This window comes from Saccopteryx bilineata, chromosome 2 (assembly GCF_036850765.1).
Source record: "Saccopteryx bilineata isolate mSacBil1 chromosome 2, mSacBil1_pri_phased_curated, whole genome shotgun sequence".
In the NCBI taxonomy this organism is placed as follows: domain Eukaryota; kingdom Metazoa; phylum Chordata; class Mammalia; order Chiroptera; family Emballonuridae; genus Saccopteryx; species Saccopteryx bilineata.
In genome coordinates this window covers 370,379,307-370,405,080 of record NC_089491.1, presented here as the reverse complement: position 1 = coordinate 370,405,080, position 25,774 = coordinate 370,379,307, and the positions used below count along the sequence as shown (strand labels likewise).

The 25,774-nt window shown below is 54.7% G+C and overlaps 2 protein-coding genes across 5 annotated transcripts in view; one reads left to right on the top strand and one right to left on the bottom strand.

Moving 5' to 3' along the window:
• The window catches only part of NMT1 (N-myristoyltransferase 1), a 42,986-nt gene extending 39,691 nt beyond the window's left edge, over positions 1–3,295 (top strand). For both annotated transcript variants that reach the window (XM_066263417.1, XM_066263418.1), the window contains one exon: positions 461–3,295. In XM_066263417.1, the coding sequence (XP_066119514.1) occupies positions 461–481 (21 nt within the window). In that variant the 3' untranslated portion in view covers positions 482–3,295. The remainder of the gene's footprint in view (positions 1–460) is intronic.
• PLCD3 (phospholipase C delta 3) lies at positions 1,001–25,061 on the bottom strand. 3 transcript variants are annotated; one of them, XM_066263414.1, is made up of 15 exons: positions 24,723–25,061; positions 12,999–13,160; positions 12,677–12,905; positions 12,238–12,367; positions 11,115–11,343; positions 10,597–10,798; positions 10,282–10,426; positions 9,462–9,614; positions 8,234–8,374; positions 7,950–8,100; positions 7,008–7,124; positions 6,195–6,361; positions 5,852–5,987; positions 5,605–5,754; positions 1,001–5,393 (listed from the first exon to the last, which is right to left on the bottom strand). In XM_066263414.1, exons 1-15 carry the CDS (start codon positions 24,865–24,867, stop codon positions 5,305–5,307), a joined length of 2,346 nt encoding a protein of 781 aa, XP_066119511.1. In that variant the 5' UTR covers positions 24,868–25,061; the 3' UTR covers positions 1,001–5,304. The 3 variants fall into 3 exon arrangements, with proteins under 3 accessions (XP_066119511.1, XP_066119512.1, XP_066119513.1); XM_066263415.1 differs by having other exon boundaries at positions 8,234–8,371; XM_066263416.1 differs by lacking the exon at positions 9,462–9,614.
• Positions 25,062–25,774: the final 713 nt, after the last annotated feature.

Here is a 25,774-nt window from a genome sequence, read left to right as displayed (position 1 = left end):
CAGCTGAGTCGCCTCAGCTGGCTGGAGCAGGGCATTTGGGACTCTCAGGTCGTACAAGTCGAGTTGCTGGTGGTTTGCAAGGAAGATGAGTCTGGGGGTTGAGGATTTTTCCTCTGCTGGGCTGCTGCCCTCATCCCAGTGTGACCCTCCTGGGCCCTTCCTCCAGCCGCTAAGGGCAGCCCAGGACCGTGGGTGTGGTCAGCAGTTACAAAATAACAGACTGCTGGAGGGAGGGCTGGTGACCATTACTCCTTAAGATGTTGGCAGTTGCTGTCTTTAAAGGATGTGATCAATTATAAAGCCTCAAGCAGAGGTTGAGCGTGAACCCCGGCCGTGTCGTGTGTCTGCTCAGCCAGGTGTTCTCTATGGGCTCTGTCATTTGGTATTTGAGGTCTGAGTGGGGAAGTGGGATTTGACCAGCTGTCAACTCAACTTTGCCTCTCCCTGTTGGCTCACCTAGGTTGGGTTGGTGTTACAGTAACCAGTTGCCAGTGAGATTCTGGATGAAGCCACTGAGAAGTCAAACCAGGAAATGGAACCCCACCACTTGTTGGTCCAGTTTTCACCAACATGAGAATCCCTGGCACAGGGAACAGAAGTGAACCGGCTTTACCAAACCGCCTCTGAACTTGACAATTGTATTGCAATGGCGTAGGCTGCGTGATGTCACCTCTGGCCGTGTCTCTGGTCTCCCTGTTTGCCAGTTAACAACATCCTTATGCAGCCGTGATTAAGGGAATATAACTGCTGAAAACTAGCTCGTGATTGGCATATTATGGAGTTAACGGGTGAATAATAAAAGTATATATATATATTATATATATATAAATATTTTAAATATCTTTCATGTTCCAGATGTACAAGGATGTTCGGTCTCTAATGAAAAGCTGAATCCAGATCATTTCTCAAAATTAGAATCTAGGACAGTGTCAGACATACACATTGGTGCAGTGAATTGTTTCCTTCTGAAAGCAGCCATTGACTTTTTTTTTAGGGGAGCAGGAGAAGGGGAAATTTATCCAGTTCCCCTTCTGAATCAGCTGGAATGATTGGCTTCAAGGCAGGATAAGGCGGAGGGACTGTGCCAAGCCCTGGGGAGGGCTCAGATCACACAGACCGCAGGTGGAGTCCTCAACGGGGCCAGCCCTGCTCAGAGGCTTCCCGGCAGGCCCTGGGCCTTCTCTGCATTCAGAAACTGGGCAGTGGTGGTGATCTGTGGAAGCAGATTTCATTAATTGAGTCCCTTCTTCCATGTCTTTGGCCTGCTCCCTATTGGAAGTCATCCTGCCAACTCTGGCCAGCTGTTGCCAATCTTATAGGTATGAGTCCCCTGTGAGACTGTTTTTCCACTCCCATAGGTGACTGGCAGTTTGAAGGGGACCTTTGATCTCCTTGTAGCATTTGGGACCTTGTGGAGACCGTGTCAGTGCAAGTGCTTTTTAGCTCATCTTAGAGCAAAGAGCCGGCACCCTGATGCCCCAGAGTGGCCGGGCAAGGATGGTGTAGGGCCGATTCCCAGGCCCCTTCAGCCGCCCGCCCCTGGCCTGTGCCTTCCAACCCATTGGCCGTCTCTTGTGCTCCTTTCCAAGACACACAGCCTGCAAGGAATGGCTAAGAGTGGTGGTTAGATGCCCATCAGGACTTGACAACAGAAATGATTTCAGGTTGCCATCATCTGAGTGGTTTTCACTGATGTTTGGTGGATTTTGGTGGTGGTGATGGTTATGGATGCTGTCAGTTTCCCCACAGGTAATGGAACCTCCAGTCACATGGCTGTCTGTGTGGGCATTCCTCATTTGTGCTCAGCCAAGTGGATTAGGGAGAATTGGGCTGTGGAATTGTCAGCAACCCATATCCAGGCTTGTATGTAACTTTTGCTCTCGGAGAAAGTAAACGGGTGGATAGCGTGGTGTGGGGGTTTCCTGGCTTCTTTCACCTCTCGGCTACTTGTAGGGGGCAGGAAGTCTTAGCCAGGAGGCCAGGCGCGGTCTAATCTTACTAACCGAAGCCATACTCTGCGGGCCAGCAGCGCTGTGTTTCATGCTGTGGGTTTGGTGAGGTTTGCCAGGGACTAATTCTGCAGTCCCCAAAGCTGGAGAAATTTGTGCTTGGGATAGGGGCTGTGCCACCTGCTGGAGTGTTGCCTGCTCTTTGCAGACTGGATTGGATTTTCATCAGAGGCCTCTAGGGGCCTCCCTTTTATTATTTTCCTGTGCTGCAACCTGCAGGCACCAATGATCATGGCTGACCTTTGACTCCTTAACTCCAAGATACCCAGACCAAAGAAGCTGCTGTTCTTAGCAAGATGCTCACTGCATTCCGCAGACATAAGGAGTCGGAGAGGCAGGGACTTGCCTTACAGCCTCCTGACATCAGATACAACGTCCTGAGTCCAGAGCAGCTCGCCCTGTGCAGGCTTCTAAGGATATCAAAGGACAACGTGCCCAATTCTTTCCTACCTTGAGCAGTACCTGGAACTTGGAAAGGCTCCCTCTCAGGGGCTTGGTCAGCTCTGGGCTAAGTCCCAGCCTAAACTGCCTCTGTAATGTGGGGTGCACAAGAGCCCCTGGAGTGAGCTTTGCCTTGGTTGACCCAGGTTGTGGAATGGAAACTGTGAGGCCCGTGGCTGCTCTGGAAGAAACAGATCTCCTGGAAAGGCCCCAGTGTCTCCCTCCAAAACCACGTGGCCCGCTCCTTGGACTCTGCTGTTCATAGTGTGGACCCTGCCCCAACCGCCCACGTCTTCAGGAGTCGGCTCAGTGGCTGCTGTTAGTCGTCTTTTTATCCAAACAGTCCTTGGGTTCTTCACTCAACCCCTTCTAGGACTTCAGATCAGAAAGAACCATTATTTGGGATTCAAGCCCTCCCTACAAGGAGCCCTGCAGGATGGTGAAGCCATGGCTGGCTAGAACCAAGCAAGGGAAGGACCTGGGGCCTCATCTGGGACCTGCCTCAGGCAGCTGCTGTTAATCTCCCGGCCCTTACTCTGTCACAGGGCTAGAAACCCCTGTTTCTAGATGTTTATCTCCTGCCTTTGGATTGACTGCATTTGACCCCTGACCCCATGGCAAATTCCCATGGTCTCCCAACTGTGTAGGGAGAGAGCTGGGTAGAAAGGGGGCTTCCGGTCTGGATTGAGGTCTGTATAGGGCTTGTTATGCCACACTGGCCTACTTTCCAAGATGCTGATTTAGTCTGGTTTGAAGGCTGACCCACACCAAAGTTAATGGAAAATTTCAGGCCGACTGCACCTCCCTTCTAACTGCCACCCCCGCCCCCCATCCTTACTTGCTGGCTCACTGAAGCTCAAGAGTGGGTGTCCCCATGGTCTTTGAATTCCTTGCTCAACGATAATCAGCACTCAACCAACCCAAGGGATGGCCCAAAGGCTCAGATAGCTTCAGGGGTCAGGCTAGGAGAGGGTGAGGAGCTGTCAGACCAGAGGAAAGGCGCAGGAGTATGTCTGGCCAGTGCCTATCTGCCCAGGGGTCAGCCTTGTGGTCTGGGCCACCTGCCCCACCCTGGAGACCCCAGGCTTCGGTTTTGTCCTACAGCAGAGTGAAAGCAGGCCTGCAGACAGACTGCCCCTAGGGAGGCTCTGTAAAACAATTTCATTCAATTAAAAAATACTACAGGCAAGGTGCTGCGCCTGGGAGCAGGGGAGAGGGGGAACTTCACCTTTCCGTCTTGGCTTTTCTCTGGGCCGTGGGAGGGGCATCCATTTCCAGGGTGGGGAAGAAATACCAAATGCATTGTTCCGCTTGATACATCTCACTTGTTTCTAATAAAGGAAGCAGCTGAATACAACCCTTCGCCTTCCTGGTTTTCCTCTGGGCAGCAGGTGGCAGTGGAAGGATGGAGGCCCTCTCCCTGGGAGTGACTGCCCTGCAGGGAAGGCTCTGTGGCCATAGCGCGGGGCAACTTTTTAAGCCTCTTGGCAAGGCTGCCCTTTCAAGGCAAACTTGGCTTTTCCCCAAACGTCTCACCTCCAGTGAGGAGCCAACAGTGACCAGCTTCACTCCATAAGCAAGAGCAGCTGGGCTCTGCGCCAGCACCGGGCACCTTGGCAGTCCTGGGCTTCCACAGCTGGGAGGTCGGCCCCCTCGGGCCAGGTCAGCGGTGGCTCGCCTGGTGGAGGGCACAGGCTGCCCCTGCATATTTTTCCAGATCCGCATCTTTCCTTCTGGGCCAGGGGCTGGGGGCTCTGGTGAAACACCCGTACACTGCGAGTCCCAGGCCTCACAGCCCACCCCTGCGCCAATTTCTGGGGAAGAGCCTGAGGAACTGCTTTAGACCTCCCATTCCCCGTTCCCTTCCCCTTCACTTCTCGCCCATTCCTGGACCCCATGCTCCTCGGGCCCCATGGCTGGAGCCTCTGAGCCCCTTTCAGGGAACCTGGACCCCAAGCCACAGCCAGGAGGACACAGCCTGCCTGCAGGAGCTGCTCTGTGGCTCCCCTTGTTCCGTGTTCATGCTGTTGGCTGATGGAACCCAAAGTTGCAGGGTCCACATTGAACCCTAGAAAGACACCTCTCTGACAGGTTTTCTCTGGGTTCTGGCATCCGGCCTCCGCATACTCGCCTAGCTTCTCTAGAGGCGGCGCAGAGCAGAGCAGCTGTGGCGTCTCCAGCACCCCGAGAGCCTCAGGTTCGAGCCCTGCTGGGGGAACAGGCCCACGGGACTTGCCTCCATCCCTCACGTGCCTGTTTGTGGCCTCAGAGGTGCTTGGGGTAGCAGTGGTAAAGAAAACTTGCTGCTTTATTTTTTTTAAAAATAGTCCCACTGACCTCCAGGGCTTTTTCTATGACATGAGCTGAAAACCTACTTCTCAGTGTCCCCAGGGGTCCCAACCTGAGCCTCCCCCCGCTCTTGCTTTTAACAAGGGAAGGGAGCTGAAGTCCAGAAGCTGGAGAGAGGAGCCCAGGAAAACCGGAGGGGGTGATCTTTAGGGGCAGCAATGCCCAGGCGCTTGATAAGGGTGTGCTGGACTCCTTTCGGGGGCGGAGGGGCTGAGGACGCGTGCCCTCTCCCAAGTCTGGCGGCAACAAGCCTGGTTCTTCATAAGCCACGATGCACGGTGTGCTGAGGACTCGGAGCTGGGTTCGTCTCGGTTCCCCAAACTGGTCTTTCTTCAGGAAGGTCAGAGGCAGCTCTAAGCACCGGGCTGAACCAGAGCCTGGCAAGCAGGCAGAGTGGGCAGCGTGGATGGGCTGGAACTCCTACTGCCCCGCCACTCGGGAGGAGAGCGCCTCTGCCACGGCATGCAGACTGGTGCCCGCTGAACCCCAGGGGTCAGCCAGGCCCTCAGGAGCGCTGGATTTGGACATGGACAAAAAGCGTGGCTGGTGACAGTGAGGCCCCATCCTTGGAAAGCAGGTGGATGTGACGATACCCTGTGGAGAGGGTAGCCAGGCTTCAGGTTTGCTGCCCACCACCCTGCAGGGCTGTGCAGGGTGCAGCCCACATCCCACCCCTGGGGCCTGGGCCCCAGCCCGGGCTTGACTCAGGAAAGGCTCCCACAGAAAATCAGCCCAGGTGAACAGAGTCTAGGTGCCTGGGCCCCTATCCCTTCCCATCCCCACCAACCCCACCAGCCCCACCAACCTTGCTTCAGGCTGTTGAGAGGCAGCGTAAACTGGCCCACAAAGTCATTGGGGGACGTGGTGTCATAATCTTCTACCACAAACCGGACCAGCACCAGCTCTGGAGCCCGTAACTGGAACTGCAGGGTCTGCCCCCAGCGGGGGTTGAATCCTAGGGAATGGGCATGGCGATCAGAGCCAGTGGGCCCTTGCTGGGCAATTCCCTGCATCCTCTGCCCCACTCCACTCCCACCAGCAGGCCCACCCACCGTTGTTGAGCACGTAGTTGGTCTCCTTTTGAGCACAGTCCATAGGCACCCCATGGATCTCAACGCGCACCAGGGGGTCCACAATGGAGCTTGGCTTCTCAGCATTCAGCTTCGGCAGCTGCTGTGCAGTCAGCACCTGTGAGGGATGAAGAGAAGCTTCAAGCCTGGCCCCCACTGGGGTCCTCTGGCAGGGCAGGAAACCCTTGCCCTCAGCACGCACCCTCCCCACGCAGGACTCAGACTGCCCTCCCACTAAGCAGTCCTCTGGCCTCCACTGTCTTCCTCCATTTCAGGCTGGCGCCCCGAGGACTAGGACTTCCAGAGCCAGCTGTGGGCTGCTAACCTGGATGGTGAGAGTCGTTCTGGGGGGTCCGGGACACTCAGGGTCAAAGTTGGTGCCGGGCTGCCGCAGGCAGGCAGGTTTCAGGACGTAGCCGCACTGCCCGTTGACGAGGAAGCGCCCAGCATTGAGGTCCATCTCATAGCCTGGCGTCTGGAAGTTCAGGGCCACTGTGGACACAGCGGGATCAGAACAGGGACTCTCAAGTGGCCCTCTCCTCACTGCTCAGTTTTAGGGGCCTCACTGTCCTCTCCCCCACACAGACCTGTAGGCAGAGGTCTCAGTTCCTCTTTCTGAAGAGGGCCCAGGGTCCTACTGTCTGGGTAGTGCTGCCCTACCCTCACCATGGCTTGGGGCTTGGCCTTGTGTCATGGCCAATAGGGAATCCAGACTCCACTGTCACCTGGTATCTCTTGAGTGTGGGGCCGAGTGGGGCAGGTTGGAGAAGCCCCCACCTTCAGGGCCAGGCTGGGCCAGAGCCGAGGCCTGAGCTTTCTATACCTACCCGAAGGGGACCACATGCCCTGCCCTTGGAGGGCTGAGCACAGGACTGCCAGGGTATGTGTGTGTGTATGTCAAGGGGACACAGTGGGGATTTTTAACTTCTACCTTCATAAAATATATGTGAGACTTTTACACTGTCAAGAACAAACAAGCCTGATGTGTGTTTCCCCACATACCCTGCTCACAATTTTTTAATAACTATTATTATCAACAAAACCCTTTTGCCACCTGGAGAACTGTGTGGCCCTATCACTGCTGGGGCCGCCCACAAAGCAGCACTCTGGCCACTTGCTGCCCTGCAGCCCCACGCACCCAGCTGACAGCCCACGTTCCACATCTCCTGGGGGCTGTAGTTGGCTGAATTCATCCGAAGTCCCAACGGGTAGACACGGGTCAGTTGACGGGCATTGTGCCTGACGAAGCTGTTCCCTGGGGGGGAATTGGGGAGGGGTTGTGACAGGCTCCTGGGGCATCCCCCACCTGGTGTCAGGGCCTGTAACCCCTCCCCCAACTCCAGGGACAAGCTGGGAGCAGAGGCTGAATTCCTGTCCCCAGCTTCGCTCGCCCCAGCTCCCTCTCTCTGACCCAGGGGTGTGAGGAACCTCATGGGGAGGTTGCTGAAATCCAGGGAAGGGCAGAGACCCCTCCCACAGCCTGGCACTGCACCCCAGCCCCAAATCCCCCCGTGGCTGACAGCACATGGAACGCCGGCCCCAGGCTGACAACCCCTGGCTTTCATCACTAGTCCCAACTCATCCCACACACATTCTGCAGCCAGTGGCTTCCTGGAACCCCGCCTGTACGCCATGCCTACAGGCCTCTGTGCAACCAGCACCTCCTGTCTGGCAACCTCTTCTCCCTGGTCACCTGGCTGCCTCCTCCTCATCCTTCCCTCAGCTGTCTTCTCAGGCATCACTTGTTACAGAATCCTTCCCTGTTAGCCCCTATTCCCTATCATGGCCCAACTGGTCACCCCACGTCATAATTACCCAGCTATGTCTGGCCCCACCTCTAGGCTGTGCGCCCCAGTGACGGCAGACAGCAGCCTCCCTCCTCCCTGGGCCCTCTCCCATCCAGGCAGACTGCGCCCGATGCTGCGCATGTGCTGGGCACTCGTGCCCTGGGCCCCTCTCTGGGGTCCTCCTGATCTCTTTACTGCCCCTAAAGCCCTCTCATCTCCTTTGGATACCCCCCAGCCAGGAGCCTACAGGCCCCCACTGGCCTCCCGTCCCCAGATGCCTGATAGGCTCCTACCTGCCTCTCGGATGAGCTTCTTGGCCTTGCGCTCGCTGAGGGAGCTGACCTGGCAGGGCAGGGGTGGGACAGGGGCAGGGCGCAGGGTCCGAAGGCGAGTGGCACAGCAGTACACGGCCAGGGCCGACAGTTCCGGGGAGATCTGCTTGGCCTAGGCGACGAGTTCAGAGGGGTTCCTCCAGCTCCAGCCCTTCCCTCCTACCCTCCCTCCCTTCGCCACCGGTCCCATGCCCTGCTCTGCCGTAGTACAGACGCTGCCCACCCACCCCACCTCACTCACTCACCCGCCGCTTCTGCTCTGCAGCCTCCATCACTTCTTCCTCCTCCTCTTCCTCGTCCTCCTCTCGATCTGACAGAGCTCGACCATCCTCGCTCCAAGCAGCTGGCAGCTTCTTCCCCTTCACCAGGACCCGGCCCTTCAGCTGCTGCAGAGGCCAATGTGGAAAGGTAAGCCCTCTTGCCCTGTGGCAGCGGGCAGGCATTCAACCACCACTGTGTGGGAGGCTGGCCAGGGCTGAGGAGTAGGGAACGAGGCACAGAGAGAAGTGGTTTCTAAAAGAAAGAAATGGGAAGAGCCTAGGAGGCCACCAACAGGGGACAGGGTCTGCCCCCCCCCCCCCAGACATCGGAATACTACACAGCAGCCATTAAAATGATCGAGGCCGCTCTAGACTCAAAGAGAAGTCCTCCTCTTCAATAAAGATCTCACATGAAAGAAGTGTGTAACACTTGAAAGAGAAGATAGCTATGAATGGGCATGTACACATGGGAAAATTCTGGAAGGACACACAAGAAACTGCTGAAGATGGTTACTTCATGTGAACTAGGAGGGGGGTGAGTCCGAGAGGGACAAAACTATTTTCCACTGTGTGTATAAGTGTATACAGCTTGATTTTTTTCAACCATATGTATTTTTTTTTCATGCTAATACAAATATCAAATTACACACACACAAAGGTGAGTGAACATTTTTTGCCTATTTGGGATTGCGAGTAGGAGGGGTTTTCTCAAGGAGCCAAAGAAGATACATATCCTGAGGGGACCGATAAAATCCTTTGGGGTTTGGGAAAAAAGGAGGCAGGCCCACCTCTGGCCAGAATGCTGGGGAAGTTTCTAAGGCCACAGGAAGAGGCAGTTTAAGCTGCGCTAGAATTCTAAGCAGGTGGCTCTTGGCAAGCCAGATGGCTAGGCAGTGAGCTCCAGGTGGAGACGGCCGGCCAAGGCCTTCAGGGCGAGAATGGCTGAGCTTGCAGGGCCTCTGTGGGCAGCAAGGCAGAGCACGGAGGTCGCGGCCGGGTCACGGGAGGCCCTGAATGCCAGGTGAGGGTGGGGTGAGCCCAGTCAAAGAGGTAAGGCAGGAGACTGATAAGACCATGAGGTGGCAGCTGTCAGATGAAGGTGAAGGCAGAGAGAGCGGAAGGGTCCTCAACCAGGGAGGTGGCATGAGTGGGGGTGGATGGCGGACCATGGACACACCCTTCCCCACATAAGCTGGGGCTCTGGGAGCATCACCTCTGGGGATGGCAGCTCTTCAGGGTTCTGGGAGTCCAGTGCCTGTGTCACCAACATGTCCCCCAAGATGGTGCGGAGGTGGCGGGCCATGACAGCCTGCTGCTCCAGCCCACAGTGGTTTTCAAGGGATAGGATGACAGGGTAGGGGGACAGCTGTGGTGGGGGAGAAGCAGCAGCTCAGTCACTCACCCCTTCTCTCCCCTTCCCATCCCAAGCCCCCAGCCCCTGCAGGAGAGGCCGGCAAAGGCAGGGCCCTGGAGAACCCACTGCAGCGGAGTGGGGCTGGGGGGGACTGAGTCAGAGGGATGTGGGACGCACGCTGGGGCTAAAGGGGCAGAGGTCAGATATGGGTCCTCGGCGAAGGCTGGACTCTCTGGGAGGCTGAGGGCTGCTGCAGAATGGTTTTCTTTTATAAATGCTCTTTATATGTTAATGACATTGACCAAGTCATTAGGATGCAAACTCTCCCCCTCTGTTCATCATTTGTTGGCAGTAAGATTTGTGTAGCGTGACTGAAATGGCCATTTTATGTAGACACCATGTTAAGCTTCTGTCAGTGCTTCTTGGCCTTTTGGCTAAGATCAAATGTTAAGCTTGTCTTTTATGGCTTACTCTTCAGGAGTAACGATTAAAATGTCCGTCCCTACCCCAAGTCTCTCTTCAGGAAATTTTGTGATTTTAACACATTTACTAAATATGAGGGTGGGAGAAGGAAGCCTCTCACTCAGCATTATCCCACCCCAGCGGCCAGCGGCACCTGGGGGTGAGTGATCCTCTGGGCAGGGGTTTCTTTTGAAAGACTGAGGGTGGCTGGGCTCACCGTGAAAGCATGGTCACGCACGGCCTGGACCACATCCCGGAAGAGGATCTTGGAGGTGAGCGTGTGGCCATGGTAGATAATGGGCTCCCCGCCCGGCCCCTCCCAGCAGTCCAGCTCCACACAGCGGCATCCCTGGGCAAAGGCCCTGAAGACAGACAGACGGACAGGCAAGGGGTCACGTGGGCAGCACCGAGCAGAGAAACAGACAAGCTGAGCCAAGTGGGCTCCAGGAAGCCTACTGTGGGAGTGGAGCCCCATTTCCCCACCAAACTGGGCTCCCAGAAGTCTCTACTGCCTCCATCTGTCCACTGGTACCTAATGTAGGCCTCGGTGCTGCTGGGCCCCCCAATCTGCGAGTCGGTCAGATAGGTATTGTGGGAGGAGGAGATGAAGTAGTGGGAGAGGGGCTGGTCCATGTCCTGGAACACGCATGCGTGGGCTGGGTCCAGGGCAGCCCCCTCGGGCGACAGCAGGTACATCATGAAGCCATCCAGCATCATTAGCTCGTGCTGCTTGGCTGCAGGGATGGGCAGAAGACAGCATCAGGCCACAGAAGGGACCCCCGTGTCTGGCCCCAAGTGCCCCCAAAGTTTGCTCCACTTAGTAATGATGAGCACCTGTCTCCTGACTGGACTCTACGAAGCTATGCCATTTAATCTTCAGCCCAACCCTGTGAGGAAGGTATTACTGTGTCATTCGTTTCACAGATGTGGCAGCTGCGCCTGGAAGAGGTGAGATAACCTACCCGAGATGGCGCCACAGCTGGGAACCCAGACCTATCAGACACCGAGACCTGGGCTGTGTTGACCCCAGCCCACCTGTCAGACCCTCACCTGTCTCGTTGAGCTCATAGGTCTGGATGAGCTGCTGGGCACGGGCCAGTGTGGCGCCGTCCTCGCCCTGGTCCTCCAGGAACTCCAGCAGCTCAGGGGCACTCAGCACGCGGTCCTCGCCCGAGTACTGATGGAAGATCTCCTCCAACTCGGGGCGTTTCAGCAGCTGCAGCAGAAACTCCTCGATCTCGGTCCCCTCCAGCCGCTCGTTGTTGGAGTGGTCACACTCCTAGAAAGCAGAGGGAAAAATTCAGAGGAGGGGACACCCTGGAAAAGCTGGTCTACACTGTTTTCCTGACATCTACCATGACCGGGAAGGCAGAGGTCCCCCATTTTACAGATAGAGAAACTGAGAGCTAGCGAGACTCCGGGCCCACTCAAGCTCACACAGTTGGTAACCTGCAGGGCTGAGATGCTAAGGAAGACCTCTCAGGTTCAGTGCCTGTCCTTCTGTACCATGACCTGCCCAAATAATCAAAATGTGGGAGGAAAAACAGTGACCCTGGGCAGGACTCAGCCCCTGTGCCACAATTACCCCTCCGTGTGTACACATTACCATCCTTACAGTCCCACGTTCGCACCCAGGAACTTAGGATCCACGGGGAGCTGCTGGACCGGGGTACAAGTGCCGTGGCCCTCCTGTGACTGTCGCAGGCTGGTCACACAGTCAGCATCCACACAGGGGTCGGCCACGTGCTCTGACTGGGCCAGGGATGCAGAGGCTCCCACAGGTGTGGAGGTGCCACGTCCCCCAGGGGAGGAGCGTGTGCACATGTGCCTGTGAGCTGATGCCTCCCTTTGCTCCCGTGTGCAAATCACATATGGTCACCTGTGCAAAGGGTGCCCTGCGAGCTGCTCTGCTCACTTGGGAGGGCTGGCGAGGCTCAAGGTCCTCTCTGCCTTTGGGGTTGGCCTGAGGGAGAGAAGAACAGTGCTTCTCCCATCCTGATCCCGTAGCCTCAGGTAAAAGAGTAAGTAGGCACAGATGTGCCTTTCTGGTGAGAGAGGCCCCTATCTCCACAAAAGCTAGATGAGAGGAAAGCTGATGACTCAGTGGGGGCGCGGGGCGGGGGCAGAGAGCAGAGCTCAGGGGTCAGAGGCCAGAGTGGCGGCAGGTGCCCACCTTGAACAGACGGTAGGCGTACATGTCGTTCATGTCTACGTTGACCATTCTGAGTAGGCTCTTGATCTCCTTGAAGCTCATCTTACTGTCCTGGTTGGAGTCTGCCCGGTGCAGATAGGAGTGGATCCAGGTGTGGGTGCTCAGGAAATACCAGCAACAGACTGGGCACTGTCCCCAGTTGACATGGCTTTGGGGGCTCCCTGAGCACAGTAGCATGCTGTCCTCCATGGAACTGGGCCTCCCCAGAGCTAAGAGGCTGTGTCTCCACCCTCAGATTTTGAAGAGAAGGAGCTGCTAGAGGCTCTGGCTCAAACTGAGGTGCTCCCCAAAGGACAGGACCATACCTCCCCTTGGCCTGGGGCCTTGCAGGGACCGGCAGAGCCTCCCTCCACACCCATCCCCCTCATCCCCTGCACAGATATCCTCCCCGACAGGATATTGATCCAGGCGCTCGCGCTGGCTCATGGCGTCCAGGCGCGTGCGGAGCTTGGCCAAGCCGCGCACCCAGCGCTGCGCCTCCTCGGCCGTGGGCGCTACCAGGTCCAGGTTCTTGCGGCGGCCCTTGAAGGCGATGGTGAGGCAGCGCGCCGGGGCAAAGGCTCCCCCGAAGCGCCGCAGGCCCTCGGACTGGTGGCCCTCGCGGACAGCCTCAATGTGCTGCAGGAAGACTGCGGGGAGGGATGGCCATGCGCGGCCGGGTCAGGCGGCGGCCGGCCGGGCACTGTCCCTAGTCCACCCCGGCACCAGCCCGCCCAGCTCACAAATGTGCTGCGACCGCGCGCGAGGGATGCGCCGCTGGAACCACACACTCAGGCCGTCCTCCTGCAGACGGTACAGCCGCTCCTTCTGCCACGTCAGCGAGCGGATCTTGCAGAGCCGGGAGCCTCGCAGCATGGCGCGCACGTCCTCATCTTCCGTCAGGCCTGTGGGGTGGAAGGCCGGGGTGCATTACAGCAGGGGTCCCCAAACTTTTTACATAGGGGGCCAGTTCTCTGTCCCTCAGACCGTTGGAGGGCCGGAGTATAAAAAAAAAACTATGAACAAATCCCTATGCACACTGCACATATCTTAATTTTAAGTAAAAAAACAAAACGGGAACAAATACAATATTTAAAATAAAGAACAAGTAAATTTAAATCAACAAACTGACCAGTATTTCAATGGAACTATGCTCCTCTCACTGACCACCAATGAAACAGGTGCCCCTTCCAGAAGTGCAGTGGGGGCCGGATAAATGGCCTCAGGGGGCCGCATGTGGCCCGTGGGCCGTAGTTTGGGGACCCCTGCATTACAGCCTGGTGCTACCAGGACCTCCCTCCACCCTTCTCCCAGCGGGAGCTGTGGCCTCCTCCCTGAGTCTCTTTAAACCCACACAGGCCTCTCCCTCCTTAGTGGAACATGCCCCCAATACTGGGTGTGACTTAAAGCTTGCTGTGCCCCACCCAGGCTCCCCCGGGAGGTGTGCCAGTAACAGGCCCTTCCTCCCTGCCGAGCAGTGGTCTCCAGAGGCCCTAGAGCAGAACTACTCCTCAGGCAGAGCGTGGGACCCAGGCCTCACTGTCATCCTTTCTGCCACCCTCCTCCATCACAGCCTCCATCCTTCAAGCCCAGAAGCTGTCACCTACAGCTTTTCCCTTAATTGAAACCCTGACCATCAAGAAAGTGGTCTCACTATCTAACCTAAATCTCTCTTGCTGCAACCCAAGCTCCTCACCTCTGCTTTCCCAAAGACAAGGAAAGACTACAGAGGCCCTTCTGGCTCCAGGATCACACGTCAATGCCTCTGGGACCTGCCTTGGCTAACCACAGGCTGACCTCCACGTGCCCTCTTTGTGCTCTGGTTGGGCCCAGCTGGAAACAAGGTCTCCTGTGACATTTGGCATTTACCCAGCCACAGTCACAACCTGTGTAACTCCTCAGCCCACATATGCTCTCCAGTCATAGTGTCCACCTTCCTGAATAAGGCAAAATGCTTACAAAGCACGTACTGCCCCACTCCAGCCCCTGCTCGTGTGTTAACACACGAGGAAACAGGCAGAGAAGCTGCAGTCGCCTGCTGGAATTCTAAGGCTAGGAACCGGTGGAAGCACGCTGCAAACCCTGGAGGTTGGGCCCTGGAACATTTGCCCTCGGCCACGACATTGAACCCCTCTCTGTTCCTAGTGTCCTTCTTCACCCCCATCCCTAGCCCCCTCACCACCCTAGAAAGGGGAGATAGGAAAGAGCAGAATTTAATTATTTATTTTCTATTCAATTTATTTAACAACAACAAAAAAAATCCACCCATTTCTCCTACAACCTCTCCTCCCAGCCCCTGCTTCTGGCTAACTACCAAACAGCTCTTTGTGCCAGTGAGATTGGTTATTTATTTATTTTTAGATTGCATATATAAGAGAGAGATCATATGGTCTTTGTCTTTTTCTGGCTGACTTATCTCATGTATCATAATGCCCTCAAGGTCCTTCCATGTTGTTGTGAATAGTAAGATTTCATTCCTTTTTTATGGCTGAGTAATATTCCATGGGTGTGTACCACAATTTTTTTATCAATTCATCCATCAATGGATGCTTAGTTTGTTTCCATATCTTGGCTACTGTAAATAATGCTGCAATGAATATGGCGGTGCATATATCTTTTTGAGTTAATGTTTCATTTCCTTTGGATAAACACCCAGAAATGTAAATGCTGAATCATATGATAGTTCCATTTTAAATTTGGGGGGAACCTCCATACTGTTTTCCACAGAGGCTGTACCAGTCTGCATTCCCACCAGCAGTGTACAAGGTTCCCTCTTCTCTACATCCTCACCAACATTTGTTGTTTCTAGTCTTTTGATGATGGCCATTCTAACAGGTATGAGATGATATCTCATTATGGTTTTGATTTGCATTTCCCTAATGACTAAGGATGTAGAACATCTTTTTATGTACCTGTTGGCCACCTGTATGTCTTCTTTGGAAAAATGTCTATTCAGATCTTCTGCCCATTTATTAACTGGATTAATTTTTTTTTCTTCTTTTCCAAGTGAGAGGAAGGGAGATAGAGACAGACTCCTGCATGCGCTCCTACCAGGATCCACCCGGCAACCCTCGTCTGGGGCCGATGCTCTGCCCATTTGAGGCCATGCTCGCAACCAAACTATTTTTAGTGCCTGAGGTGGAGGCTCTCTGGAGCCATCCTCAGAGCCCAAGTGATGTGCTTGAACCAGTCATGGCTGCGGGAAGAGAAGAGAGAGCAAGAGACAGAAAGAGAGAGAGAGAGAGAGAGAAAGAGAGAAGAAGGAGGGGGGAGCAGATGGTCACTTCTCCTGTGTGCCCTGACCTAGAATTGAACCCAGGACATCCACACACCAGGCTGATGCTCCACCACTGAGCCAACTGGCCAGGGCCAGATTGTTTATTTTCATGTGCGCTACTGAGTTGTATGAGCTTTTAAAATATATTTTGGATATTAGCTCCTTATCAGATATATGATTTGCAAATATTTTTGGAAGGAACAGAATTTAAATTAAGGGTTCTAGGAAGCCAAGTCCTAACTCTGTCACTTTCTAGTTATATAGCCTTGGTGGCACTCACCTGTGACTGCTTTAAGCATGTTCTCCATTCATAAAATGGAGTACCTGGTACAAAATCCAAAATTCAGTGAAGACACTGCTTATTCTGGTGGTGCCACACCCTGCTTAGATTTGCCTCAGCAGGGTCAAATACAAAAGGTTTATGAGCCAGGACAATAGAAGGGCTGGGAGCCCAGCAAACTGAGGGCCCACGCCCTGTGGAAAGAGGGGGCAGCCAGGAGATCATGAGGGCCCAGAGTTCCCAGAGAACCGGAATCTGGATTTGTATGTGAAGTCTCCGGATTTTTCAATGTTGGCAACTAAATCAAATTGAAATAAACAAACAAAAAAACCAAAACACCAATGTATGAGCCAAAGGAAACAGGCCTGTGGGCTTCGCTACTTCTCTTTATTTTAACAAGCGCCCCAAACTAGGTTTGGCTTTAAGCTTTGCGACCACAAGGCCCCTGCTTGTCCAACTGCTCATTCTGACCTAAGGAATCGAGTCTAAATCTCTGGGCTGTCCTCTCTCACTCTCTCTTAGAGCCTTTGTGGTCTCCTTCTCCCTTCTATTCCTCATACCAGTGTCCTTCCAGGCCTAGCTCACACATGACCTCCTCTAGGAAGTCTTCCATGATTTGTTCTCAGGTGGAAATTCACCCTCCTGACCACCAACAGCACTTTTTACTTTAATTAAAACAAACAAATATCCCTCCCTCCTAAATTATAAGTTCAGTGGACTTGAATAAACCTAAGAGCAGGGATGAGACCTAGTATCCTCACCTCAGTGCTTGTCCTAGAGCCAAGCTTGCAGCCAGTTTTTGAAAAGGGAGGCAGATGGACAGACAGCTGGGGGACTAAGTGCACTGTACCCCCAGCCCTGGCCCTCTGTCCCGAGTTCAGAGCAGAGGCCTTGCGGGTCTGGGCTTCTCAACCCTGGCTGTGCATCAGTATCACCTGTGCAAGAGGTTCCAAAACCCACGGCCTAGAGATTCTTCCCAAGCAGGTGTAGACTGGGGCCCAGGCATCTGTGTATTTAAAAACCCACCCTGTGACCTTGAGGGCAGCTGTGACTGAGAACCAGGGTAGCAGGGGCAGGAAGAGAAGTCGGCCATCCTTAGGGGGTTAAGGTCCTCCTTGAGGCCAGCCAGTGCCCTAAGGGCTCCAAGGGGTTTCTCAGGGTTCAGACTGTGGCCCTCTGTAAGGGTCAGTGCCCACTTGGTGCCCTCTGGACAGGAAGGGGAGGTGGAAGGTAGCATACACCAGTCCAAGAGACTCGCCAGACCTTCAGACGACTATCCCTACCTCTGGGCAACCTCTGAAGTCTCTCCTTCTGAGAAACAGTGGGATGGGGGCAGGACTGTCAAGGAAACCTGCAGGGCCACAGCAACTGAGCCCATTCCTCCTCCACCTCCTCAGCTGTGGGGAAAAGGGCCCTTCATTCCCACGACTACCAGACTTTGCCGCTGCTGCAGCCAGCCACCTCCCCTGGCCTGGCAAGCTCTCTGATTCCAAGCCCACAGCTGGGGGGGGGGGGTGTGTGCTAGTGAATGACTAAGGCCGGAAATGGAGGTGAGTCACTGAGGGCCTGCTTTGCCCAGAGTCTTCTGCAAATAGAACATGGAGACAGGAAGCCTGAACTCTTGAACCTTCCACTGGGACAGGTTCCCATATTGAAGGAATCCCTGCTCCTGACCCTCACCCCAAGCTCCCCATAAACCTGTTGGGGGAAGGGGTGACATTTTAGTCTGTCCACCCAACTGGCACTGGCCCCTGGGTCACACTGTCCCCCCAGCCACACCCCCAGTGGAAAAGCCAAACAGAATGAGGGTGCAGGGCCAGGCTGGGCCAAGTGCTGAGTCCCTGGGTGGTTGTCTCTATTTCCTCACTGCTTGAGCTCCTGAACTCTGGGGTAGTAAGGGGTCTGAGGTGTCAAGCAGGAGGGCAGGACCAACAGAAGTAAGGGGTGCGGTCAGAGGAGAGCCAGGTCCTGGTTCTGTGCCCTGCTACCCAGTAAACATTACAGCCCCTGCCTAGCCCAAACCTACAGCTGTTTCCTCCACCTCACTGCTACCGTCCCAGAACAGGTGCACAAGCTGCTTGCCTCCTGGAATTCCTGTGGTTTCTCTATCTACCCATCACTGCCTTGAACTAGGCTGGGCAGAGTCATGGCTACCTCCACTGAACAGGTGGGAGAATAATCGTAAAATAACAGCCAGTAAAACTGAGGACAAACAATAGCCAGAAGGTAGAAACAACTCAGGTGTCCATTGACAGATAAATAGAAAAGCAAAATGGGGTATCATCCATTCAGTGGAATATTATTTAGCCATAAAAGGAGCAAAATCTGATCTATGCTACAACTTGGATGAACCTTGAAAACATTGTGCTAAGTGAAATAAGCCAGACCCAAAGTGACAAATATTGTATGAGTCCATTTACATGAGGGTACCTGAAATAGTCATAGAGACAGATTATATGTCACTTATACTTCAATTAAAAAAAATTTTTTTAATCAGAGAAAGAAAGTAGATTAGAGGGTCAGGGGCTGAAGGATGGGAGGAATAGGGAATTACTGTTTATTTTATTTTTATTTTTAAAAAATTTTTTTAAATTATTTTTCTGAAGTTGGAAACGGGAGGCAGTCAGACAGACTCCCGCATGCGCCCGACCAGGATCCACCCGGCATGCCCACCAGGGCCGATGCTTTGCCCATCTGGGACGTTGCTCTGTTGCAACCAGGGCCATTCTAGCGCCTGAGGCAGAGGCCATAGAGCCATCCTCAGCGCCCGGGCCAACTTTGCTCCAATGGAGCCTTGGCTGTGGGAGGGGAAGAGAGAGACAGAGAGGAAGGAGAGGGGGAAGGGTGGAGAAGCAGATGGGCGCTTCTCCTGTGTGCCCTGGTCGGTAATCGAACCTGGGACTACTGCACACCAGGCCGACGCTCTACCACTGAGCCAACCGGCCAAGGCTGGGAATTACTGTTTAATGATTACAGGCTTTCTGTTTAGGGCGATGGAAAGTTTTAGAATAAATTGCACAACATTGTGAATGTAAATAATGTCACCAATTAACCACTTAAAAGTGGGTAAACTGGCCAATTTTGTTGTGTATATATTTTAACACAATTTTTAAAAATTAATAATGTAGTATGCCAGAAACCATCGCACACTTTAAATGAGTAAATTATGCTGTACGTGAATTCTCAATAAAGGTGTTGAAGAGGCACAGAGCGGCTAACGTGTCCAGGGTCGCGGGGTGGATCAGGGGTGGAGCTGGAATGCACGAGAGTCAGGGAGGCCCAAGCCAGAGCTCGCTGTGGCTCCAATGAGCTGCAGCACATACTGCACCCCACATAGGGCCTGACCCACAGCAAGCACTGGATAAATGATAATAAGGAAGGAAACTGTGGTTGTGGCCCAATAGGGACAAGGGACCCAGGTATTCCACATCTGTTCTCAGTCCCACGGCCTCCAGCTGGACCATTGTCCCTCCCAGTTCTGTGCTGGCAGCTGGGGCTCAGACACCCTCCCTGAGCTGATGCCTTTCAGCCCCCGGGAGGGGCCGGGAGGTGGTAAGGCATGGGCAGGCCCAGTTTCCCAGCTACCTGCCACCCTCAAACTGGGCGGATTGCACTGTGTGGGGTCTGAGGCCTGAGAAGTTCTGGCTTGGAGGTCAAAGCCAGGGGCAGAAACCTGCCTCAGTGGTGGAGCTAGATGGAGGGGTTTGTGGGGAAGGGTACCGCTGACCCCCAGATCGCACCCTTCTCATGACGGGCCACTGAAGCTCGGGGAAGGCAAGCTTTCAGCAGAGGCTGAAAACAGTGTGGCCACCCAGGGAAGGGATGGACGCAGGGACTGTGTAGGGGACAAACAGGGGCCAGAGCAGGCTGGTGGTGGGGGTGGGAGGAGCTGCTGCGTGGTCATGGGCGTGCAGACAGCGGGACAAGGTGCAGAGAGCAGGGTGTGAAAGAGTGGTAGGTCTCCAGTGAGAGTGTGTGCGGGTGCTGTGTACATACAGGGTGTGTGCACTGGTGGGTGTGTGCACTGGTGTGTGTGTGTGTGTGTGTGTGTGTGTAAGGAAAGTGGGGCAGCCTGGGGAGGAAAACAGGCAGTATGTGTGTGTGCGCGCGCACACGCACACGCACGCACCAATACACACTCAGGAAGGGCACATGGGCTCCAGCAGGAATGTGAGACAGGCAGGGAACAGTGACAGCTGACAGCTTCATGCCAATGGGGGAGGGGAGGAAGAGCAGCTTTTCCCGGTGGCTGGGGCCATGAGGCTCTCGGAGGGGACACACAACGGCGAGTTGTGAATCCTCTAGCCAGCAGGCAGCCCCAGCACCTCAGGGACCAAGCATGCCCCCCTTGTCCCAGCTGGTTGCCACACCCAGAGCTAGAGCCCAGCAGGGCTCAGAGCCACCATCCATAACATTCCTTGGAAAATCAACAAAGTCAGGAAAGGCAGGTGGTTCTTCCCCTGCCCCTGGGCCAGACACAGTGAGATGAGGGCGGCAGTACCCTTTTTGGCAGGGCCAGAACAGGCATAAAGCCTGCTTGGGGACAGAGGCTGTGGGAGGGGGCTCCCCAGAGCTGAAGAAGAAGCCAGTGAAGGGGCTGCAAGGCATGACAGAGCCAGCCCCCCAGTCCTGCCTGGTATGCTCCTGCTTTGCCAGGAGGGCTGACCTGCCCTCCCCACCACCAGGCCAGGCACCTGCCAGCACTGGGGGCTGCTCTGCTCTGAAGACCCCCAGCAGCCAGCCCCACCCTGCGCAGCCCCACTCACCCCACAGGAGACATCCTGGGCAGGCCATCGGGAGAGCCCTCTTGCCCTGTGGCACCTGGTGGTGTGCGCATTCTGGGGAGGGCAGGGAGCAGAATTCTGCCCACTCAGTGCTCTGCTCGCTGGGCGGATTAGGGACAGGGTGGAGCATAAGGGGCACAGCGGCAGTGGGGGACTCTAGGGAGGCAGATAAAACTGTCAGATAAAACTCAGGATGCCCAGTTAAATTTGAATTTCAAATAAACAACAAATGACATTTTAGTGTAAGTTGTCCCAAATTATTTGTTAACTGGGCACCCTGTATTTTATTTGACAAGCCTATGACAGTACCCCTGGAGGCTGGCAGGGCCACTGAGGGGGAGAAGCCTTCCCTAGGCAAAAATCATTCATTCATTCATTCTCTGTGTTCTGAGTCTGGACTCTGGGTCAGACTGCCTGGGCTCAAATATCTCAGCTAACTCTCAGCTGTGAACCTCTCTAAACCTCAGTTTCCTCAGCTGTAAGATGAGGCTGATAGTACCACTTACTTCACATGATTGTGAGCATTAAATGAGATAATATGTGCCCTGGCTGGATAGCTCAGTTGGTTGGAGCTTCATCCTGAAGCACAGAGGTTGCCGGTTTGATTCCTAGTCAGGGCACATATAGAAATTGATGCCATGTTCTTCTCTTTCTCCCTTCCCTCCTGTCTAAAAATCAATAAACTAAAAAAATAAAAATAAAAAAAAAAAGAGCTAATATGTTTAATGTCTAGGCAAAGTGTTATAAAGGTGTTGATTAGTATTCATTCATTTTGGCAGTAAAAAGCCATTATTACCCTGGCCAGGTAGCTTAGTTGGTCAGAGCATCATCACAATATGCCAGGGTTGCAGGCTCGATCCCTGCTCGGGACACATACAAGAATCAACCAATAAATGTATAGTATGTGGAACAACAAATACATATCTCTCTCTCTTTCTCAAATCAATCAATAGATACAATTAAAAAAAAATAGAGCCATCATTGAAAACTAGGTTTGCCTGATCAGGCAGTAGTGCAGTGGATAGAGCATCGGCCTGGAATGCTGAGGACCCAGGTTCAAAACCCCAAGGTCGCTGGCTTGAGCGCAGGCTCACCAGGTTGAGCGCAGGGTCACCGGCTTGAGTGTGGGATCATAGACATGACCCCTTGGTCGCTGGCTTGAAGCCCAAGGTCACTGGCTTGAGCAAGGGGTCACTGACTCAGCTGGAGCCCCACTCTCACCCCATCAAGGCACATATGAGAAAGCAATCAATGAATAACTGAGGTGCCACAACTATGAGTTGATGCTTCTCATCTCTCTCCCTTCCTGTCTCTCTCTCTCTCTTTTCTAAAAAAGAAAGAGAGAGAGAGAGAGAGAAAGAAAGAGAAAGAGAGAGAGAAATAAAGATAAAGAAAAAGAAAGAAAGAAAAGAAAGAAAACAAAACAAAACTAAACTGGGCTTTGGCAGCAGACAGGCAAATGCTATGTGGCCTTAGGCCAGTGACTTCACCCCCTTCACCTCTTTCTCATCTGTAATATGAGGATGGCAACAGCACCTTCCCCTCAGACTCCCCAAGCCAGCAGCCATTCCAGGGTGGGGACAGGAGAGGGACCTCAGGCTCCACAAGTGACTCCCACTCAATGTGGGTAGCCAGTCCTTCCCAACCCCTTCCTTCTGGTCCCCCCAGTATAGTCCTAAAGGCCCTTTCTTTTCTTTGGTCCCCCTGAGCTTTTGACCTCTGAGCCACTCCCTGCCCCAGTCTCTCTCTGGACTTACTCTGAAATAAAATCTGTCTCTGTTAGCCTAAGGGGTGTGGCCGTGACTGTGAGGGTCAACTCGGGAGAAGCTGCAGCTGCAGTGGTGTGGAAGCTACCCTGGTGGTGAGTCTAGGTGTTGGCGATGGTAGCCTGAGGGGCTGGGCCCCAGGACACCTGGGTTTCCTCTCCACCCTGCCCCTGGATTCAGTGAGGCCTGGGGAAGGGACATTCTTCTCTCAGCAGTCACTCAGCAGGACAAGGCAGTGGTGAGGAGGGCGGGCAGCCAGATGACATTCTGACATCCACATAGTGTTCCTAATCGCGTCACTGTGACGAGTGCCCAGAGCTCCCATTAGCCTTACTCAGCCCGGGGTCAACTGCAACGATTTGTCTTCAAGTGTCTCCTGCCACTAAACGGTGCACTCCCTGAGGGCCAGACAGTGTGTTATTCATCTCCGTAGCCCCAGCCCCTGGCACAGTACCCTGACCCACGAGGGGCCTGAGCAAACGTGTGAGGAATGAAGAGGCAGACAGGTAAGCAGGGCATCACCTCTGCCCTCCCACGGCATCAGGAACCCATGAGTGGCTGACTCCACTGGCCTCTCAGTGGCACCTCCGCTCCCCATGGCTTTCCTCCTGTCCCCAAGCCACCTCTGCTCCTCAGCCTAGAGAATGGCACTGCCCCTCCATCAGAGACCTTTCCAAATCCCACCAACTGCAGACAGAGTCCAGCCCAGTCTACATCCTAGGTAGTTCTGGAATCCTTCTCAGCTACATCAGCCCAAGTCCATCTGACCCTCAGCCTCCCTCCTATGGGTCTCCCTGTTTCACCCTTGCCTTTGTCCAACCCAACCCTACTCTGCACAACTCCTGCCCTCAAGAGACAGTTCCTAATTCTATAAGGAGGGGCCTCGAAGATCTGGCCCCACCTGCCTCTCCCCTTTTGCCTCACTCCAGTCTCTGGCTCGGGGGTGCAGCAGGGCCCTCGCTGGTTCCCCAGCATCTCACTTGGCCACCTCCCTTCCTAGTCTTATTTTTTTGCTTCACTTTCTGACCTCCTTCCTGATGCTCGACTCTAAAGGCCAGGATTGTGCCTGTCCTATTCATTGCTGAATAAATGACAAAGCATACTATAGGCACTCAATGAATGTTTGTTGAATGCATGCATGATTGAGGGAGGGAGGGCAAAGATCATGTCTATGTCTCCATAAAGGAGAACGCCGTGCATGTTGCTCGGAACACAGTGCTCAGTACATTCAGGTTGAACCTGAACAAGTAAGAGGAAACAATTCAGAACAAGGCAGTAGAGAGCAGTGGCAAAGAGAAGGCGAGACTGGAAATCAGGACCCCTGAATTCTACCCCAAGATTCACACAGGTCTCCTGGGGCAGCCCTATCCTTTTCTGTTTCCTCAACTCCACATCCAATCTCTCTGCCATGAACTATTCTACTAACAGCAGTTCTGATACATCGGTTCCACAAATTTCAAGCCACTCAACCACCCGTCAGTCTGACTTTGCCCAGACTGTGAGGGTACCAGTGACAGTGTGGTGGAACACAGCCTGCATGCCAACTTCTGCCTTTTACTAGCTGTGTGGTCATAGACAACTTCCTTGACCTGTCTGAGTCAGTCTCCTCATCTGTGAAATGGGGATTGTAGCACCTACCTGTCAGGAAGGTGAAGAAGCCTGAATTACACCACATATGTAACTACCCAGCGCTGCCTGTTTCTGGGAGATGTTTAATAAGCCACAGTTACATTCCCTTCCCCAGGGATTTTCCCCAAATCTGAGGTGGGAACTCGGCTTTCTCAAACTAAGGACAGTGGTCTCATCAGTTAGACCACTCCTACCAGTATTGTGTTGCTGCTGCAAACCCTGTAGGGGCTGCTAGGATGGAGGGATGACTTGGAAGGTCAGTGTCTTCCACAACTCTCATGCCCTCCTAAGGGTGGCCTAGAACCCGGGAAGCCCTGGGACACTCGCAGACCCTAGAAGGCACGGGCTGTTGGAAAGGTGGGTGAAGAACGCCCCAAGCCTGTCTCTCCTATTTCATTCTCCGGACCTCAGGGCCCCCTAATCCGCACCCCTGCCCAAACTCCCACTCCCGCACGCCAGGCGGGCGCCTCCTGGTGGGAAACAAAGGCTATCCCAGGCGACAACCTTGGGCCCAAGGACTTCGGGTGACCTCAGGTGCGACCCCCAGCTGGAATAGTGCCGGCATTCTATACATCGCCATACTCTCCACAACCCCATGCCCACTAGCATGCTCGCCGGAACACCCCGGCCCTGGAAAGCTCACTAGCGGGTCGCCGGAACATCCCAGCCCTCCCACACTGCGCCGGGGGGACAGTCGGTGCCCACCCGAACCGCCCTCGCCGGTCACTGACCCATCTTCTTTAGCGCCCGCAGGCCGGACCTCTTGGTGCTGCCGTTCTGGGATGCGGGCGGGCGCGGGAGTGCGACCGACGGTGCGACCTGGGCCGGCACCGGGGGCTCCTGGCGCCGGCGGCTCCGCCAGCGGCCGCACAGCATGCCTCGGCGGGGCGGGGGCCGGGGCCGGGCCCAGGGTCTGCACGCGGGGATAGGGCAGCGGGGCGTCGCTCCGGCCCGGCCCCGGCTCTGCGCGCGGTCGCAAGAGAAGAAACTTAGCGGCGCCGGGACCGAGTCGGGAGGAGTAGGTGTCGGGAGAAGGAGGTGTCGGGAGAAGGAGGTGTCGGGAGAAGGAGGTGTCGGGAGAAGGAGGTATCGGGAGGAGGGGTTCAGGGAGAGAGGGGGCGGGGCCGAGGACCGTGCGAGGCGGGGCGAGGAGCCCACGGACAGGGGGCGGTGATTCCAGGCGAAGAATTGGGCCTTCTTCCCCGAAGTATGGGGAAGGGGCCGATCCAAGCCTCCCCTTCCCCGAGTCTCTGCCTTCGCCCTCTGCTTATGAGTCCCCATTCGCCAAGCGATCCTCGGATCCCAGACTCATCCATGATTTGAACCTTCATTAGGAGCATAGGAAGAGGCGAGGGCTGCCTTTCGACCCATACATCTTTCCCTGCACCTCAGGACCCCTCTCCACCTTCTCCTTCTCCAGTCCCACCGGGAGGCCTTAGAAGGGAACCACACAGGGGGCGGCTCGCCCCGGGTCATAGTACGGGGTCCCGGAAAGCTGTTAGGGCCCTAGGAGTTGAGCTGGGTGGCAGGGCAGCCGGCACCTAAGAATGGGGGAGCAGGGTAGTGTGGCCTCATGGGATTAACCCTCTCTTGCGCCAGGCCCTTTGCCGACCCCTCAGTTGTAGAAGGCTGGAAGCTGACTGGTCTGGTGAGGATGAGGTGGCTCTAAATCTAGTCGCCAGCAGAACTGGGTTCAGGGGTTCAAGGCTGGGATAGGTTGACACCCTCACCAGGCGCTTGATCGGGACAGCCGTTGTACCCTGAGTAGATGTCCATGACATCA

Excerpts from the sequence above, each read along its gene's own strand:
- PLCD3 (XM_066263414.1), bottom strand. The coding sequence starts at position 24,867 with ATGCTGTGCGGCCGCTGGCGGAGCCGCCGGCGCCAGGAGCCCCCGGTG. Across the intron at positions 13,161-24,722 it reads GCGGGCGCTAAAGAAGATGG|GCCTGACGGAAGATGAGGAC; the intron begins GTCAGTGACCGG and ends TCCACCCCACAG. Across the intron at positions 5,988-6,194 it reads GAACGACTCTCACCATCCAG|GTGCTGACTGCACAGCAGCT; the intron begins GTTAGCAGCCCA and ends CATCCCTCACAG.